This window comes from Prunus persica, chromosome G1 (genome assembly GCF_000346465.2).
Source record: "Prunus persica cultivar Lovell chromosome G1, Prunus_persica_NCBIv2, whole genome shotgun sequence".
In the NCBI taxonomy this organism is placed as follows: domain Eukaryota; kingdom Viridiplantae; phylum Streptophyta; class Magnoliopsida; order Rosales; family Rosaceae; genus Prunus; species Prunus persica.
The window spans coordinates 35191756-35209061 of NC_034009.1; the positions used below are offsets into that span (position 1 = coordinate 35191756).

Sequence of the window (17306 nt, forward strand, 5' to 3'; positions counted from 1 at the left end):
AATAATAAGCTTTATTTATTATAAATATATTAATTAGTTCAAAATTCAATCCACCTCAGTATTGGGCAAAAATCCGTCTTAAAAAAAGCGGTGAACAAAACCCAAAGGGAAGCTTTGCTTAAACCCCAGTATTGGGTTGGGTTCCCTGCACTCCAGCTTGTGGCTCGGATTTGGGAATCAGAATGAAAATCGCAGTAGAAGGTTGTATGCATGGCGACCTCGACAATGTCTACAGAACCCTCCAACACTACGAAAAACTTCACAGCACCAAAATCGACCTTCTCCTCTGCTGCGGCGACTTTCAGGTACGTTACTCGCTTGCCCAAATTTCGAGCTTTTTTCTTCATTGAATTGTTTCTGAAATTTAACGATGTTTAGTTGAATACAATTGTTTTCGGGAGGACTAGGCTGTGAGGAATGAGAAGGATTTGGAGAGCTTAAGTGGGCCTGAAAATTTTCAAATTGCCCCTAAACTTACAACTTTCAGTTTCGTTCTTTGCTTATTTGCCCTAAAGTTTCAAGCTTTTTTATTTGTTTGATTGTTTCTGAAATTGGACAATATTGGTCTATAAGTATTTTCGTGAAATTAGGCTGTGAGGAATGAGAAGGATTTAGAGAGTTTAAATGTGCCTCGAAAATATCGGGACATGAAGACCTTCTGGAAATACTATTCCGGCGAGGAAGTTGCTCCGTTCCCCACAATATTCATCGGTGGAAATCACGAAGCTTCTAATTATTTGTGGGAACTGTGAGTCCCTTCTTCAGCTATAAGCTATAGCATTCCCTTCCAATTTTTCTGTTTGTCGTTTTTTATTTTTATTTTTTAATGAATAATGTCTTGCCATTTTCCCTGTGATTTTTACTCTTTTTTTTGTTTTTTTTTTGTTTTTTTGTTTTCTGTTTTTCAGGTATTATGGAGGGTGGGCAGCACCTAATATATACTTCTTGGGGTTTGCTGGGGTAGTCAAGTTTGGAAACATTCGAATTGGTGGGCTGTCTGGAATTTACAACCGGCACAATTATTGCAGAGGTTAGTTTGCTTTAAATTTGTGTCATTCCAGATGTTTATTACTTTGCTTATCGTTTGTTGATGAAACATAGTTATTTATGTTGGGATATTGTTCTTATTCTTAAGTATAGCTATGGTATGGGCAATTTTTTGCTATATGGGGTGTTATAACAAGGGTAACTTGTTCCTCCTCCTGAGCAGGGCACTATGAGAGGCCTCCTTATAATGAGAGTACTATCAGGTCCATATATCATGTTCGTGAGTATGATGTCCACAAACTCATGCAAGTTGAGGAACCAATTGATATTTTTCTTTCACATGATTGGCCTGTTGGCATCACTGATTGTGGGGACTGGAAGAAACTTGTTCGGGACAAACCTTTTTTTGAGAAGGAGGTAATTGCAAGAATGGAAAAATGAGTTGGTAAGCTTTGATAGGTATGATTTTAAATATCTTGTGTCGTTTAAAATGTTGTTAGGTTCAGGAAAGAAATCTTGGGAGTAAACCAGCTGCTCAATTGCTAGAAAAACTGAAACCACCTTATTGGTTTTCAGCTCATCTACACTGCAAATTTGCTGCTCTTGTTCAGCACGAGGAAGATGGTTCAGTGACAAACTTTCTTGCCCTTGACAAGTGCCAACCAGGACGCAAATTTCTGCAGGTATTTGATGTGATTTTGAATGTAGTATATAGGGTGTTCCCCTGGAGTCATTGCTGGTAGCTAATGGTTCTATGTGTGACATTTTCTGGTTTTTTAGGTTATTGAAATTGAATCTGAGCCAGGCCCTTATGAAATCCAGTATGATGAAGAATGGCTAGAAATAACTCGGCGATTTAACTCTAATTTCCCTCTCACAAATAGAAGTGCAAATTTTTGGTGTGTACTTGATCCGACTGTTAAACCTTTTCTTCCTCTTTACCCTTTTAACTTTCTTTTTCTATTGTAAAGTAGCTACTAAGTGCGTATGTTATACTGTAGGAATGTACATCTTGACAAGCAAGATTGTCGTCAATGGGTCAGGAGAAATTTACAAGCAAGAGGGGCTAGACCTTTTGAATTCACCCAGACAGCTCCACCTTACAATCCCTCTAACTCTGTCCTGAGCGGTACCTTTCCCGGTAAGGATAATTATGCCATCCTTTGTGTAATATCATTTGATATGTTGATAAACAAGAACATCTTATGTTAATACTACAATTTTTCTTTTGGCAGAATACACTCGGAATCCTCAGACAGAATCTCTTTTGCAGTTTCTGGAACTTCCTTACCTTCTTGATAACACATCAGAATCATCACAAGTACCCAGGAGTCCTCTTCCATTGATCCGTACAGGTAACAATTTTTTCTTCTCTGTCCTTGTTAAGAATTTTCTCTTTTAAGCTTTCCTAAAACTAATTTCAAAGCTTTCTGTAGGTTCTCTTGAAGATAACAGTGAAGACATTCCCATTGATGATGTAGATGATGTGGATGAGTTGGAAGAACTAGCTGAAGATGCGGTGGATACTAAAACTGAAAATATTTGAAGCTCCTGTTGTGTAGTTGTGTTGCTTTCTGTCAGTTTCAAAATATTTTTGCTGATCAATGACATTAGGTTCTCTCAGTTGAAGTTTATGTAATCGAATTTCATGTATGGTCAATCAGGTTGGTCTGGGGTCTGGCCTCGTCTTCCAGCCCCTCTGACCTCTTTTTTTCAAAATTTTCATTGTTTTAGGCCAGTTAGTTTTAGACTATCTTTTATTCATTGTCTAATTTCTGTAAGGGTGAGCAAATCACATACTGGCCCAATAAGAACAAGAGATATACTGACTTGTGTAAAAATCATTCATCTGTCTAACAGATGAAATTTTATAGGTTTATTTATTTATTTTTATCATGACTAGTTCTTGTACGATTTCAAATACACGGTCTTCGTCTCCATTTTTTCAATTCGATCAATGCATTCCTCATCTTCTTATGTATCACGTGAATCTTATCCTAGACATCAGTTCTATCCGATTTTCAAAATTTCCCGAGAGTTAATAAATGGGGTCTGAATCTGATAATAAAAAATGTTTGCTTTCATAGAGCCACACAAAATCCTATTTTTGCTTCTTTCTTTTCTTGGTGCGATGAGTAATTTTCTCAACCAAAGTGAAGCCATCTACCTTCTGACATTACCAAAACCACATTAATGCAGCCTTAAATAAAACTTACAACATATTATTCCACATGGCCAACTATCTCTTGCTCTCTCCATATCCCTCTCTCTCTCTCTGATATTTTCTGACTTTGAATGCTCTATAATAATACAAGAGCCAAGAAGTCAATGTCTTAAGCGTTCCTCTGTATGGTTTAGGCTCCATGAAAATAAAGCAATATGGAGAAAAGACCAACAGCCTTCTTTTACACACATGGTGTCTTCTTTGTGTGGTTATGTTTAGCTGCTTCTGCTTCTTGTGATGAGCTCACATTGAGTTTCTACTCAGCTTCATGCCCTTCTGCTGAGCTCATGGTCAGAAACACAGTCAGATCAGCTTCTGACATAGACCCTACCATCCCTGGGAAGCTTCTTCGCTTGCTCTTCCATGATTGCTTTGTGGAGGTAAACAACTCTAGCTTGCTCTCTTAGATGCCTTATGCCTCATTGATTTTCGGCATTGATTTGAATTGACACTAAGCTCCCTCCCCCAAGGAAAAAAAAAATCTTAAACCATGAAAATGGGTGGCTTCTTTCATGCATGTTTGTTTGTGTAATGTTTTTCATGATTTCAGGGTTGTGATGCATCTGTGCTTCTACAAGGAACTGGGACTGAGAGAAGTGATCCAGCAAACACATCTCTGGGAGGCTTTTCAGTGATTGATTCAGCAAAAAGACTGCTTGAAATTTTCTGTCCAGGAACTGTTTCTTGTGCTGACATTGTTGCTTTGGCTGCTAGAGATGCTGTTGAAATTGTTAAGATCCATCTCCCTCATTAACTGTTATGTTTAATTCTTCATTAATTCTTTTTTAATTTTCTGCATCTTCTAGTTGGGTATTTATTATATTTATGGTATGACTGGAAAACAGTCTGGGGGACCTGTAGTTCAGATTCCAACTGGTAGGAGAGATGGAAAGGTTTCTGCAGCTTCAAATGTCAGGCCTAATATTGTAGACACAAGTTTTACAATGGATGAGATGATTAAGCTCTTCTCATCTAAAGGGTTGTCTTTGGATGACCTTGTCACCCTATCAGGTACAATTTTATTTATCTAGACACGTGTTTTTGCTTGCCAAAAGTTTGATTGAACCACTTTTTTGTTAGTTTAAAAATTTAATGAGAGGTTGAAGTCTTTTAGGTACACCATTAACTGCTTTCTTTGATGATATTATTCCAGGAGCTCACACTATTGGATCAGCTCATTGTGGCGCATTCAGTGACAGGTTCCAACAAGACTCCAAGGGGAAACTCAAACTCATTGACACATCCTTAGACAACGCTTATGCAGAGGAGCTCATGAGACAGTGCCCTGCGGGCGCAAATCCATCTACAACAGTCAAAATTGATCCTAACACTTCGTTTGCGTTCGATAATCATTACTACCAAAATCTCTTAGCCCACAGAGGGCTATTTCAATCGGATTCCGTCCTGTTAAGTGATGACAGAACAAGGAAGCTAGTGGAGAGTTTTGCACAGGACCAAGTTATTTTCTTGGAGAGTTGGGCTCAGTCATTCTTGAAGCTTGCTAGCATTGGCGTCAAGACTGGTGAAGAAGGCGAAATTCGAGCCTCTTGTCCAACAACTAATGCATGAGAGAATGAAAAATAGTTGCAAATTTGCAAGTTCTTACTTTGAAAGTGTTACGTCCTCAATGCCACAAGTTGCTTAAAATTAAAACAACTTTAAGATGCATTTGTAAAAATTTTATATTGTTTATGTTACATTAAAATTTACAAGAGTTCTTTATTCGTTTGTTTGCTGTGTTGGCCTCTCTGTAAAATGAAGAGAAAAACCAAAATGAATGTTATCTTTATGTTATCATATTCATGACAAATATAAACCTTTTTTTTCTCATTTTAAATTTAAAACACATCCATTTGCAGGGAATTAAACGTAGAAACATAAAGTGACCGTTTCCCATTTAAAACCGATATTTCAAACAAACTAAACTCAACGCGCCATTGTTGCTGCCACCACTTAGCTCTGTAGCTCTGAACTAGCGCGTACTTGGACCCAGAGCTACCTCTGTTTGTTAGTCTTACATTGCTCTTCCTTCACCATAACTCATAACACCATACTAGTTACTAGCAGAGCCTACTTCCCTCGTTTTCTTTGAATTTCCAACAAAATTAGATCTTTTTTATTTTGTTTTTTGGCTCGACCAAATTGGCATGACCAAGTTGGTGAATTCAATTTCTTTTTAGCGTTGGGTGTTCGAAAAAGGGAAAGGCTTTATCTTTGTTTATGTAGCGAAAACGGCATTGGTGGCTTCTTATGAATGAGGGCACTGCACTCGCTCCTTGGCAGCACAGTGAATGCTTTGTGCAAGGTTTCGATAACCCATTGTAGAGAAATCAAATTAGGGGTCCTCGCAGACGTTTACTACGGCAACAATATCCTAAATGGATATGCAAGATGTCATGATTTTTTTCTTGCTCACAAAATGTTCGACGACATGCCCCAAAGAGACACTGTGTCTTGGAATACGATGATTGCTGGGCATGTGAACTATGGGAACTTTGAGACTGCGTGGGAGATACTAAGAGAGATGAAAGGATGCGGATTCGATTTTGATGGGTATACATTTGGAAGCATACTTAAGGGGGTCGCTTGTGCTTATCGATGTGATCTTGGGGAACAAGTGCATTCCATGGTTGTTAAGACTGGTTACGTGGGTAATGTTTATTCGGGAAGTGCTCTTTTGGACATGTATGCAAAGTGTGGGAGAGTTGAGGAAGCGTATGTGGTCTTCGATTCCTTGCCAGAACGTAATTCTGTGTCATGGAATGCATTAATTGCTGGTTTTGTGCAAGTAGGTGATCGTAAAACTGCATTTTGGTTGATGAATTGTATGGAGCAGGAGGGGGTGAAGCTTGATGATGGCGCAATTGCTCCAATATTGACATTACTTGATGATGCTGAGTTTTACAAGTCCACAATGCAAATCCATTGTAAAATTCTGAAACATGGGCTGGATTGTAAAAGTACTGTGTGCAATGCCACAATCACTTCATACTCAGAGTGTGGGTCGATAGAAGATGCCGAAACAGTGTTTGATGGTGCTTTTGGTAGCAGAGATTTGGTAACATGGAATTCCATGCTAGCAGCATACTTGATTCATAAGAAAGAACTACTCGCTTGCAAACTCTTCATAGACATGCAAATGCTTGGGTTTGAACCAGATATCTACAGTTATACGAGCATCATCAGTGCCTATTCTGAAGATGTACATAAAAACCATGGAAAATCCTATCATGGATTGGTAATAAAAAGGGGACTAGAAAAGTCAGAGCCAATCTCTAATGCTTTGATAGCCAGGTATCTCAAGTCAAATAGCAATTCCATGGAAGAAGCATTACAGATATTTAAATCTATGGAGTCTAAGGATCGTGTTTCTTGGAACTCCATTTTGACTGGATTATCACAAATGGGGTTGAATGAATATGCCTTGAAATTCTTTGGACATATGAGATACGCGGAGGTAGATATTGATCATTATGCCTTCTCAGCTGTCCTCAGGTCTTGTTCAGATTTAGCAACCCTCCAACTGGGTCAAGAGATACATGCCTTGGCACATAAGTCAGGGCTTGAGTCCAATGAATTTGTTGCTAGTTCTTTGATCTTTATGTATACTAAGTGTGGGATCATTGAGGATGCTAGAAAATCCTTTGAACAGACCCCCAAAGACAGCTCAATCACTTGGAATTCGATTATTTTTGGATATGCACAGCATGGACAGGGATATGTTGCACTTGACCTCTTCTTCCAAATGAAGAAGGAAAAAGTGAAACTTGATCATATAACCTTTGTTGCAGTTCTAACAGCTTGTAGCCACATGGGTTTGGTTGAACAAGGCTGCAAGTTTCTAATGTCCATGGAATCGGATTATGGAATAACCCCACGAATGGAGCATTATGCTTGTGCAGTGGATCTATATGGGCGCGCTGGGCGTCTAGATGAGGCGAAAGCTTTGATTGAAGCAATGCCTTTTAAACCCGATGCAATGGTTTTGAGGACTTTATTGGGTGCCTGTAGGGCTTGTGGGAATATTGAATTAGCTAGTCAAATAGCAGGCTATCTGCTAGAGCTAGAGCCTGAAGAGCACTGCACTTATGTTCTTCTTTCCGACATGTATGGACATCTCAAAAGGTGGGATGAAAAAGCTAGTGTAAAGAGGCTTATGAGGGAAAGGGGTGTGAGAAAAGTCCCCGGTTGGAGTTGGATAGAAATTAAGAATGAGGTTTTTTCTTTCAAAGCTGAAGATCGTTCCCACTCCCATTGTGAAGAGATATATTGTGTATTGGGAGTTTTAATGGAGGAAATCAAGAGGATGGATTTTGATGCTAATGTAAAGGCTTTGTTGCATGATTTGGATCCTATGGACTGGTACTGTGATAATGCTCTTCTCCAAAACTGTGATTCAGTGTTGTCGGCTGCATAAGGCAAGCTCACCAACTTTTTTCAAGATACCAAATTTTGTTTCACATCCGTATACGCTGTTGGATCGTTATTTCTTCTAATGATGCATATTACTTTTTTTTTCCCCTGAAAAAAGGGACTTGAGACTTTGGAAATGGTTCAAGTTAATCAAATTTCTCATTCAATATGAACATAGGCTGGTTACCAAGGAATGAAGCAATCGTTGAAATGCAAATGTGATTTCTTTCTACTTTACTTCATTGTGAAGCATTTTTACTTGCCTTGTTGCTAATGTGAACTTATTGCAAAAACCCTTTTGCTTATAGACAAGAACATTTTCTGATGTGAGAACCAGAAAAAGGTGATGGGAGGTTTTAAGGGAACTCCTGCCCTCGGAGACAGAAACCCTTTCACTTATAGACAAGAACTCTAGTTGCTCAAGGGTTGATATTGTTATGGACTTTTATTAAAATCATTAATTTCTGTTTTTTCTGTTGCATTGAACATATTTTAATAAACAATTTCAATTATTACATCATAAGGGGTGATGACTTTTCGAAGGGAACATCCCAAGAGTGTGAATACAAATAAAACTTCATCTTTATGTAGTTTGGATCATTGCTTGATGAATATTTAACAAAACACTAGAATGCCAAAAGCAATGAGCTGCCATGACAGGAATTTCCTTTGTCTTATGTATCCTCATCTTTCCCAATGCAAATGTACCTTCAGATTCAGAAGCTTGCTAGCACCAAACATTGACTCAGTCTCTCTCAACTACATTACATTTATATTGTAGAAAGAAAGCCTTCTGGGTTTCATTTGTTTCTTTGGGTTGGTTTTCTTTTGGCATTTTGCAACACCAAATTGGCAGCCGGTGACAGATGATTAATTACTAGTTTGAAGATTTGATATAATCTTAGGCACTATAAAAGTAGCCTTGTTAATTAGTTTGATTAATGTATAATATTTGATGTAATGGGTTGTCAAGATTTTATCCAGAGATTCAGAGAAATCTTTTTTTTTTCAATTTTTATTAAACCCTTTTCATCTTTTTCAATGGTGCACAGTGCACTATCTGAGTGGGGGAATTGGGAAACTAATGGATGAAAAATAATAATTGGGGCATGCCAAATTGACAAATGCGTAAAGAAGATGAAGCCTATCAAAAACATTACTTGTTGGCAATTGGAAACTGCAGGATGATTGGAAGTTAAGCCATCAAAATCTCTATAAGCATCTCTCTCTCACTCATCTTTTGGGACAGATTCCAGCTTTCTTCCACCACCCACTACAACCTCTCTGTCTACCCCACACCCAAGCAAGATTCCAACTGATCATCTTCGCTCTCTGATAACAGTTTCCAGCTATTAATTTATTCCCACCAGAAATTAGGGATGTCCCATTCACAATCAAACAAACACAAGATAACTTTGCTGGACCAACCTTGCTGCTGGCCGCCCATTTTCTTTAATTCTACTAAGGCAATTACATTATTTGTCTTAATCTCAAATATCATGAAGTACAGAAATGATAAGTTTAGTTTGGATCGTAAGAATATAGTGGCGGATTCAGATATTTTTCTTCACGCTACAATGGTAAATACAATTAGTTTCTACCTCAACCTTTTTGAGGCATTTCGACAAACTGTTTAAGGAAAATATCAATAGCTAACTGAATTGATGAGCCAGATTAAGAACATAGATGTCCGAGTGGAGAATATAGTAATTTATAAACAAATGAATCGTTCCAATAATAATTTTTTAAAAGAACTAATGATAGAGACCAATTGTTTAAATTAAACAACACTTGGTTTTCTTGTAATAATTTCAACTAGTTGGATTGGATGATTGGTGTGCTCATCGTGGACTCAATTATTTCTTCGGCAAGTGTACAATTATGTTGATCAGGTCAACATGGCTCCTATACACGATATGTATGAATACTAATATTGTATGATGTTGTCAAATTATCAATCCGAAGAATTCATGTTATACAATTTGGATGATAAAATATTAATCAGCATGCCAGAGACTTACATAATAGAACGAATAATTGTTAGTTATAGTGGAGTTTTAACTTGTGGAGTACGTTAGAAGTGGGGTGGGGGGATTTTGGGTGGGTGGGAAACCACTTGAAATCCAATATTTTTACTTTTTGAGCAAATAAAAGCATGAAAAATAATTTCATGATTCCATCGACCTCCCACCCCATCCCATCCCAGCAGCCTCTCTCCACCGAAAAATCAAGTGCCGCAGATTACAGGATGATTGATTGCTTCCTATCTCTTTTTCTGTGTGAAAGTGAAAAAACCAATCAATAAAAGAGAACAAAAAGACCCAACATTGTTGACAATTGAGAACGTTGTCTTTATAGACCATTTTGGTTGGACCCAAGTCATTCAAGTGTGAAACTACCAACTATGAAGTAGTGCCATTCGTATGGTAAAACAACAAGAGAACAAAACAAATAATGGATGCTGAAAAATACTGATTGTTAATATTTTATGTTTCTTCTGGAAGGATGAGATGAATGCAAGAATTTAATTAAGGTTCCTAATCTCAGAATTTGCCTAATTAACAAGAAAATCATGTCCTCCGGAAAAAAAAAAAAAAATTAATAATGATAACAAGAAAATCATGTCCGTACAGTAATGCTAATCAGGGTAGTACACAGGTTCACTAAGCAATCAGGTGTGGGATCCCTTTAGCTATCAGTAGGACAGATAAATGGCCGTGCTTTTAATACAAGAAAGTCTTCATTCTACATTCTCATTCGGTCTCATACTACAATGTAGTTTAATAATTAGAAACGTCTCTTTTAGGGCACTCTTTAAATCATATGTAAAAAAAAAAACAACTAAATTGGAAATCGTTTAGTCATTTAATTGTTATTGGACGAACACAGAACTATCCCAATGTTACTCAATCAGGTTAAACGAACTCCAATTTTGTTTTTGTTTTTTGTTTTTTTTTGGGTATAAATGATCTTTAAAGTGCTATACCTCGAAAGTAAACGGTTTTCATCCTCATACGACAACAGAAAGAAGAAGTACAAATGCAAATGGAATGTAGCAAACTTTCCCCTATTAATCTACCAGAATTAATTATCAAACGTTTAGTGCTAATGACGAAGAGTGAGGTCAATGTAAGGCGGTTGCCTAAGGTCACACTCATAGGCATAGCCAAGGCCCATGCTGTGCTTTATCCCAAACAAAATGGTGAGCTAAGGCTGCCTCCTCACCTATAGCCTATAGGCACTTTTAAGCGCTATGTATTTGTCAATATCTGTACACGATGGTTGGACTCAATTTATCTTTATAAAAAAAATAATAGTTTCACGAGAAATTATTATATGATATCGGAAAATGCATATAAATATATTGCATATGTATTTATGTTAATTAATGTAACACCCTATATACTCTCATATCTACTTATATTTTCGAAACAAATCCATGGATGATGTCGTTTTGTGTATTTGACATTGATGTGGAAGCTGCATAATAATTTTTTACTGTTATAATGGGTGACGTGTGAGAATTGGAAACCCATTGTCTCTCCATTCAGCTTATAAGGCTAAAGGGATGTATGCTTTGAGGAGCAAACATCATTTTACATCTGTGGGTGGGAGTTTAGGTTAGCTAGCTTGTGAAATAATCATGGCAGCTCCCATTTCTAGCTCCTCCTTCCTCATGAGGTATATCATTTGTTGCTCTGGTTTTCTATGCCTAATTCTGTGCTCTTTGGAGAAGGGCTTTGCCTTGGAAGAAAGAGAACATGCTCACACAGTTGAAGTCAATTCTCTGCTGCCTGCAACCACCTGCAGCTCCTCCTCCTCCACCAAAGGTCAATATCTCTGAAACCCTTTTTGTTTATCTCTCTCCCTCTTTCTATCCTCTGTGTGCATGTTTTCTTGTCATATTTGCTTTAATTTGATTGCAATGGTGGAAGTAGATATACATATATTTATATATACAGTACTGCTGCTGCTGGTAATCGGAGAATCCAATTCTTTAACCCATGAGCAACAAGCCATAAGAACATTTCTTTCTATAAAATATATATATATATATATTTAAGGGGATACTTTGATAAAGATGGCATAGATTAGATTCTGCAAAATCTTAAAATGGTTTATTATTTTTGAAATAATAATAATAAAGTTTTGGTAGGAGATGTAACTTTCAGCAGCATGCATATATAATAATATTATATTGTCAATAAACTTATAATTTAGTGTTACATAAATAATTAAAGAGTTTTTCCTTCCAGGGTTTTGTTAATTGAGATCATCATTTTTGTTTATGGATCATTTAATTTACGGATTAAAAGATTTGATGGTATTAATTAAGTTTTTGTTTAAAGATTACGCATGCAATCAGTAAACATGACTCTTTATTTAATTAATTAAAGGAATTTCGACTATGATTGCTCATTACAAACACAAACACACAAAGACATATGTGAGTTTTGAGTTTCTTCCCACTTGGAAGTCCTTTTTTGCAAGCTACGTAATCATCAAGCATGTTCCTTCCTGCGCCAATCATGGCCACATAAGCAGGTACGATAGGCACTGCCAGCCAGCAGGCCATGACACCCTTCCATATTGATGCCTAGTGCCGACATATACCAAAATAATTTGTGCATAAGTTGGTCTTTACATTAAAACAGAATCATGGAACTAATTTTGTCCCAATATAGAAGTTCCGATATATTGAATTGTTGTGCAATTTAATTAGTTCCTATCTTATTATTTTTTAAATTTATTAAACAACGATAAAGACATTAAGTCTAATTTAATAAAAATAATTCAATTCAAACCGAGTCACTAATCATAGTTGTAAATTATTTGAAATTCAGGTCATATGAGCAAGCATGCATCATCATCAGTGCTGAAAGTGGTACACAAGCATGGCCCATGTTCCCGACTCAAGAAGCACAAATCCAAAACTCCAACTCATGCTCAAATCCTCCAGCAAGACCAAGCCCGAGTCAACTCAATCCACTCCCGAGTCAACTCCAAGAAGCAATTGAAAAGCGTCGACGATCTACGCGAATCGGCGGCCACCACCATTCCGGCCCAGTCCGGAAGCGTCGTCGGAGCGGGAAACTACATAGTCAACGTGGGCCTGGGCTCTCCCAAGAAGCAGCTATCGCTCATTTTCGACACGGGCAGCGACCTCACTTGGACCCAATGTAGACCATGTGTAAAATCTTGTTACAAACAGAAAGAGCCCATCTTCGACCCTTCTCTCTCCGCCTCCTACGCCAACGTCTCCTGCACCTCCGCCACGTGCACTCAGCTGGGTTCGGCCACTGGAAACACCCCCGGCTGCACCGCCTCCACGTCCACCTGCATCTACGGCATCCAGTACGGCGATCAGTCGTTCTCCGTCGGCTACTTCGGCAAGGAGAAGCTGAGCTTGACGAACACAGACGTGTTTGATGGGTTTCTGTTCGGGTGTGGCCAGAACAACCAAGGCCTTTTCGGCGGCGCTGCCGGTTTGCTCGGTCTCGGCCGAAACCAAATCTCCCTTGTGGAACAATCGGCTAAAAAATACAACCGGTTCTTCTCCTACTGCCTCCCTTCCACCTCGAGCTCCACCGGCTACCTCAGCTTCGGCAAAGGCGGCGGATCTTCCAACGCCGTCAAGTTCACGGCCCTCTCCACCGTCTCCCAAGGCGACTCGTTTTACGGCCTCAACGTCGTCGGGATCAACGTCGGCGGGACTAAATTGCCGATTTCGGCTTCGGTCTTTTCGTCTTCGGGAACGATCATAGATTCCGGAACGGTGATCACGCGGCTGCCGCCGACGGCGTACAGCTCGTTGAAGGCGGCGTTTCGTCAGAGGATGAAGAGCTATCCGCTGACTCAGGAGCTCTCGATACTCGACACTTGCTACGACTTCAGCAGCTTCAAAACGGTGTCGTATCCGAAGATTTCGTTCGTGTTTGACGGCGGGCTTACGCAGGACTTGGACGCGACGGGGATACTGTACGTGGCGAGCGCGGATCAGGTTTGCCTGGCGTTTGCAGGGAATGGGGACGATAGCGACATTGGGATTTTTGGGAACGTTCAGCAGAAGAGGCTGCAGGTGGTGTATGATATTGCTGGTGGAAAGGTCGGATTTGCCCCTGCAGCATGCCCCTGAGCTATGGCTATATTATTATGCAATGCATGCAGCTACCCAGCTTTGCTAATGAAGAAGACAATCTTGGAGTTAGCACAAATGGGGCTGTTATATTAATATAAAGACTACTTAATTAAGGCTAGTTTTAAATTAGCTTAATTAAGCTAGCTAATTAACCCATTGTTGATTGAAGAAGATGATCATCAATTGGTATAAAAGTATAGTTGTGATACATATAGACTAATTGGAACAAGCTATAGTGACAATTGGTTTGTGTGTTGGTGTAATAGCTAGCTAAAGAATGGAAAGTATGCAATGCAAGTTGTACATAAATAAAACAATGTTGGATTATTTAGCTAATTTCGGGCATGCAAAATAGGATGAATCTCTCTTAATTTGGTCTTGCCTCAAACGAAATGCCCAATTAAGAATCAAGGATTGATTGGTGTTAATGGGGTCTAGTTCAGTGAAAAATGGTATTGATTTGAATACTAGAGGTCTCAGCTTTCGAATTCCCATAACATCATTTGTGTGTATGTATATGAGTATTTTTGAACTACTCCAAAAAGAATGATGGTTATTGGATCATTTACCAATCTGAGTCTGATAGACTCTATATTTATTTTATATTTTCCATATAAGTAAGATTATAAAAAAGTGAATTCCATTATAGAGCCGTGTGCAAAAGAAAATGCATGTACGGTTGTAGACTATCGCTTATACTAAAAAAATCAATTGGTAAAAAAAATCTTGAGGTTCTTGGTCTGTAAACCGACTTGGTGAGTGAGTGGACAATCAAAGCCCAGACTTGTCGTTACTTTGAGTTTGTTTGACCGGTATTGGTAGGCCAATAAGCCCAATATACAAAAATATAAAAATGAAAAACTCTTGATTAATTTAATAATGTTACCTTAAAGTCTGTTGACTTATTGACTTTGAAAATGGCATATGATGATAATATGCGCAACAGGCGCATGGATAGTTCCAAATTTATGTTTGGTGTAGTTTGAAAAATGCCACCGTGGATACAAATTACAATGACAAGACGCTGAAATGGCGCCATGACATTGATCACCAACAGGAACGTCTTCTATACTTTCCAGACACCAAGTCCTCTGCGCTTTAATCACAATATTGACAGGTGATGGATAATTAATTAAACGACTATAATGTTAAAAAAAAAAATATTGCATTTGTTTATTTTGTAGGTCATAATTATATGTTTTAATAATTTTTAAATTGTCTAATATTTTGTAAATATTATCTATAAATTACGACTCACTCGGTTGAAATATAATTTATCAATTAGTTGGAGTCTACAGAGACTTGACCAATTAGTTGTCAATTATGAATTGAAAACTATACGTCTCATCACTAAATGCTTGGAAATTAAGGCCAATAAACCCGGTGGACATCCATGTCTCCAATTAGCCTATATAAGGCCAAGAGTATGCTTACATTACAGCAGCAACTCAATAATCTAGAGGCAATCTTGTTAATTATTCATGGCAACTCCCATGATTTCTAGCTCCTCCTTCCTTAGGTTTTTCATGGCTTTCTTCTCTGTATTTCTATGCCTAATTCTCTGCTCTTTCGAGAACGGATTTGCTTTGGCAGCAAGAGATACAAAACCCCACCTTATGCCACATACCACTCACACAGTTGAAGTAAACTCTCTTCTACCAGCAACCACCTGCAGCCCCTCCACCAAAGGTTAATTCATCCCATATTATATATATAATTTAATTTCAATGCATTTATGTATCTCTAACACACACACACACTCTCTCTCTCTCTCTCTATGCATACATGTTTCGATGATCTCAGGTCATAACAATAACAAGGCATCATCGGTATTGAAAGTGGTGCACAAACATGGGCCATGCTCCAAATTCCACAAATCATCAAAAACTTCAACCACAACTAGTGATGAAAAATACCATGCTCAAATCCTCGAGCAAGACCAGGCCCGAGTCAACTCAATCCACTCCCGCCTCAACCACAACAACAACAAAGACCCACTCACCCAATCCGCCGCCACCACCCTCCCCGCCAAGTCTGGTATCGTTATCGGCTCAGGGAACTACATTGTCACCGTCAGCCTCGGTACACCAGCCAAGCAACTCTCCCTCGTCTTCGACACTGGCAGCGACCTCACCTGGACCCAATGCCAGCCATGTCCTACTACTCGGTCTTGTTACAAACAGACTGAGCCCATCTTCAACCCTTCTCTCTCCGCCTCATACAAAAAGATCCCATGTACCACCGCCGCGTGTACTCAGCTCCCATCCTCCGGCCTCGAACAAAGCTGCTCCGCCTCCACCTGCCTTTACATCGCCGTTTACGGTGACAACTCCTTCTCTAAAGGGGTATTTGGCAGCGAAAAGCTTACATTGACCCCTACGGACGTTTTTGAAAGTTTCCTCTTCGGCTGCGGCCTAGACAACGGAGGCCTATTCAGAGGATCCGCCGGTTTGCTAGGTCTCGGCCGGAGCAGCATCTCCTTCGTCGAGCAAACCGCCAATAAATACAACCGGTTCTTCTCCTACTGCCTCCCGTCGACTTCCAGCTCCACCGGTCACCTCACCTTCGGTGACGGAGGCTCTCCTAACGGCGTTAAGTTCACGAAGCTCATCACGTCATCCCAAAGCGAGTCGTTTTACGGCCTCGGCCTCGCCGGCATCAAAGTCGGTGGGAGCCAGCTGTCGATTGCGCCCTCGGTCTTTTCGTCTTCTGGAACGATCATCGACTCGGGGACGGTGATCACGAGGTTGCCGGCGACGGCATACGCAGTGTTGCGGGGCGCGTTTCGGGAGGCGATGAAGAACTACACACTGACTAATGGCGATTCGTTGCTGGACACGTGTTACGATTTCAGCGGCTTGAACACGGTGTCATATCCGAAGATAGCGTTTGTGTTTGGGGATGGACTTACGGTGGACTTGGACGCGACCGGGATATTGTTTCCGATAAGTCCTTCGCACGTTTGCTTGGCGTTTGCCGGAAACAAGGATGATAGAGACGTCGGGATTATTGGGAATCTTCAACAGAAGAGGTTGGAGGTTGTGTATGACGTGGCCGGAGGAAAAGTCGGATTTGCCCCTGCAGGTTGCGATTGAGTAATGACGTCGTCCATGGGTATAAGTGTAATACAAACAGCTTGCTAGCTATAGAATAAAGCATTGGGTTACATATTTGTGTGTAATGTTTGTCTGTTGTAAGTCGGTGTCTCCTGTTTTTCTTTTTTGGGTTCTTATTCTTAAGGGAAATACCCATGTAATTCTTATTTTCTAGATATAAATTTAACTATTTCTAAATATTTAAGATAAGTCTTAAACCCAAATTCCAAATATGCTGTCATTTAAGATAATATATATTTGTCCTAGTATTATCAGTTAAATTACAATATGTGCCATTAACCTTCATCAATTCCTTCCTTTGTTTGCAACTAAATTTCATTTTAGAATCTAAACCGAACTCTGTGCGTGTCCGACACTTGGCGGGTGCCGGGCACACTTGACTAAATTGCGCTTCTAACGAAACCGAAGTTCATCTCAAGTTTGACTT

General features: G+C 39.3%; 5 protein-coding genes across 6 annotated transcripts; all 5 read left to right on the top strand.

Moving 5' to 3' along the window:
- Positions 48-2889, top strand: LOC18789517 (lariat debranching enzyme). Of its 2 annotated transcripts, none has more exons than XM_007224253.2 (9): positions 48-305; positions 591-748; positions 909-1030; positions 1211-1404; positions 1488-1670; positions 1768-1886; positions 1989-2128; positions 2223-2342; positions 2424-2889. In XM_007224253.2, exons 1-9 carry the CDS (start codon positions 183-185, stop codon positions 2531-2533), a joined length of 1269 nt encoding a protein of 422 aa, XP_007224315.1. In that variant the 5' UTR covers positions 48-182; the 3' UTR covers positions 2534-2889. The 2 variants fall into 2 exon arrangements, with proteins under 2 accessions (XP_007224315.1, XP_020410692.1); XM_020555103.1 differs by having other exon boundaries at positions 233-305; positions 574-748.
- LOC18790724 (peroxidase 18) lies at positions 3236-5049 on the top strand. Its single transcript, XM_007224632.2, has 4 exons — positions 3236-3591; positions 3762-3941; positions 4057-4222; positions 4365-5049. Exons 1-4 carry the CDS (start codon positions 3367-3369, stop codon positions 4778-4780), a joined length of 987 nt encoding a protein of 328 aa, XP_007224694.2. The 5' UTR covers positions 3236-3366; the 3' UTR covers positions 4781-5049.
- Positions 5083-7793, top strand: LOC18791099 (putative pentatricopeptide repeat-containing protein At3g25970). The gene has a single exon (XM_007226416.2). It carries the CDS (start codon positions 5466-5468, stop codon positions 7626-7628), a length of 2163 nt encoding a protein of 720 aa, XP_007226478.2. The 5' UTR covers positions 5083-5465; the 3' UTR covers positions 7629-7793.
- On the top strand, positions 11171-14099 carry LOC18792825 (aspartyl protease family protein At5g10770). The gene is made up of 2 exons (XM_007225578.2): positions 11171-11454; positions 12469-14099. The coding sequence occupies exons 1-2, from the start codon at positions 11268-11270 to the stop codon at positions 13758-13760; spliced, it is 1479 nt and encodes a 492-aa protein (XP_007225640.1). The 5' UTR covers positions 11171-11267; the 3' UTR covers positions 13761-14099.
- Positions 15187-17063, top strand: LOC18792026 (aspartyl protease family protein At5g10770). The gene is made up of 2 exons (XM_007226223.2): positions 15187-15452; positions 15567-17063. The coding sequence occupies exons 1-2, from the start codon at positions 15245-15247 to the stop codon at positions 16856-16858; spliced, it is 1500 nt and encodes a 499-aa protein (XP_007226285.2). The 5' UTR covers positions 15187-15244; the 3' UTR covers positions 16859-17063.

Coding starts and splice junctions, on each gene's coding strand:
- LOC18792026 (XM_007226223.2), top strand. CDS start 15,245: ATGGCAACTCCCATGATTTCTAGCTCCTCCTTCCTTAGGTTTTTCATG. Junction 15,453..15,566: donor CTGCAGCCCCTCCACCAAAG/GTTAATTCATCC, acceptor CGATGATCTCAG/GTCATAACAATAACAAGGCA.
- LOC18791099 (XM_007226416.2), top strand. CDS start 5,466: ATGAGGGCACTGCACTCGCTCCTTGGCAGCACAGTGAATGCTTTGTGC.
- LOC18790724 (XM_007224632.2), top strand. CDS start 3,367: ATGGAGAAAAGACCAACAGCCTTCTTTTACACACATGGTGTCTTCTTT. Junction 3,942..4,056: donor CTAGAGATGCTGTTGAAATT/GTTAAGATCCAT, acceptor ACTGGAAAACAG/TCTGGGGGACCTGTAGTTCA. Junction 4,223..4,364: donor TGACCTTGTCACCCTATCAG/GTACAATTTTAT, acceptor ATATTATTCCAG/GAGCTCACACTATTGGATCA.
- LOC18789517 (XM_007224253.2), top strand. CDS start 183: ATGAAAATCGCAGTAGAAGGTTGTATGCATGGCGACCTCGACAATGTC. Junction 1,031..1,210: donor CCGGCACAATTATTGCAGAG/GTTAGTTTGCTT, acceptor CCTCCTGAGCAG/GGCACTATGAGAGGCCTCCT. Junction 1,887..1,988: donor AATAGAAGTGCAAATTTTTG/GTGTGTACTTGA, acceptor GTTATACTGTAG/GAATGTACATCTTGACAAGC.
- LOC18792825 (XM_007225578.2), top strand. CDS start 11,268: ATGGCAGCTCCCATTTCTAGCTCCTCCTTCCTCATGAGGTATATCATT. Junction 11,455..12,468: donor CTCCTCCTCCTCCACCAAAG/GTCAATATCTCT, acceptor TTTGAAATTCAG/GTCATATGAGCAAGCATGCA.